The sequence below is a fragment of the Antrostomus carolinensis genome, unplaced genomic scaffold (genome assembly GCF_000700745.2).
Source record: "Antrostomus carolinensis isolate BGI_N321 unplaced genomic scaffold, ASM70074v2 scaffold32089, whole genome shotgun sequence".
NCBI lineage: Eukaryota > Metazoa > Chordata > Aves > Caprimulgiformes > Caprimulgidae > Antrostomus > Antrostomus carolinensis.
The window spans coordinates 326-1,291 of record NW_010338427.1 but is presented as its reverse complement, the minus strand read 5'-3'; the positions used below and the strand labels follow the sequence as shown (position 1 = coordinate 1,291).

General features: G+C 58.6%; 1 protein-coding gene across 1 annotated transcript in view; it reads left to right on the top strand.

The window, feature by feature from the left end:
• Positions 1 to 880, top strand: part of PLIN1 (perilipin 1) — a gene marked incomplete at its 3' end in the record, with an annotated part of 3,716 nt that extends 2,836 nt beyond the window's left edge. Inside the window, exons 5-6 of the mRNA XM_010175518.1 lie at positions 29 to 237; positions 728 to 880. Coding sequence (XP_010173820.1) covers positions 29 to 237; positions 728 to 880 — 362 coding nt within the window. The remainder of the gene's footprint in view (positions 1 to 28; positions 238 to 727) is intronic.
• Between the last annotated feature and the right edge of the window lie 86 nt (positions 881 to 966).

The window sequence follows — 966 nt, the reverse complement described above, 5'->3', positions numbered from 1 at the left end:
TCTTCTGCCTCTGCTCGTCTGCCTTTAGATCAGAAGCCCAAAGAGAAACGTGGGTCAGTAGTAAAAGTCTCCCAGCAGCAGCCCAGCTCTCCCAGCACTGACAGTGCTCCCAGCACCCTGGACCGGATTGGCACCTTGGTTAGCACCGCCTCCCACCGCGCTTACTACCAAACCACTCAGAGCCTCCAGCGCGCCAAAGCCAAAGGGCAGGCGCTGGTCATCTGCATCCCCATCCTGGTGAGTGCTGAAACCCACCCGCCGGGCTCCTGCTCCCCCATATCCTCTTTGGGGCTGATTCTGCTTTCAGATGAGATATTTTGGGCTCCTTGGAGCATGACCGAGAGCAGAGTGGTGGGTGCTGCTGGGATGAGCTGGGGTCAGCAGTTCCTGTGGGACATTCACACACAACCTCATACCGTGGTAGTGGGATGAGTTATTTTTAGCTGGTTCCCAATGTATATTGTTGATTTATGGCCTTGCCAAAACATCCTCCCTAAAGCAAAAAGCCCTTCCAGGGGCCTGGAGAGGATGGGGAGAAGGAAGCACCTCCCCTCTCCAACCCAGTGCTGTGGTGGGAACCCCTTCCCTGGCCTGTGCTGAAATCCTGGAGCCCTCAGGATTTCTTCCCATGTGCATGACGGAACCCCTCTGTGCACCACCTAAGCAGGATGGGGTGGCTGGGACCTGCCAGCTCCCCCTGAGTGGTGGCTTTTTGCTCCCCTCCCAGGGCAGCCTGGCCAAGCCCAGTACACCCGAGGAGCAGCAGGACCACAGCGATGGGCAGAGCACCACGGCTGGCTGGCTGAGCCGGCGGCAGAGCAAGGTGCCAGAGCAACAGCAGGAGAAGGCAGAGAAGAAAGATGACAACCACACCAAGGAGGTACAGAGAAAAGCAGGGCAGTGAGCCAGGGGTGCCCCAAGGCATCCTGCTGCCCATGGACCAGGCTGGCTTGGGGGATGTGGAGA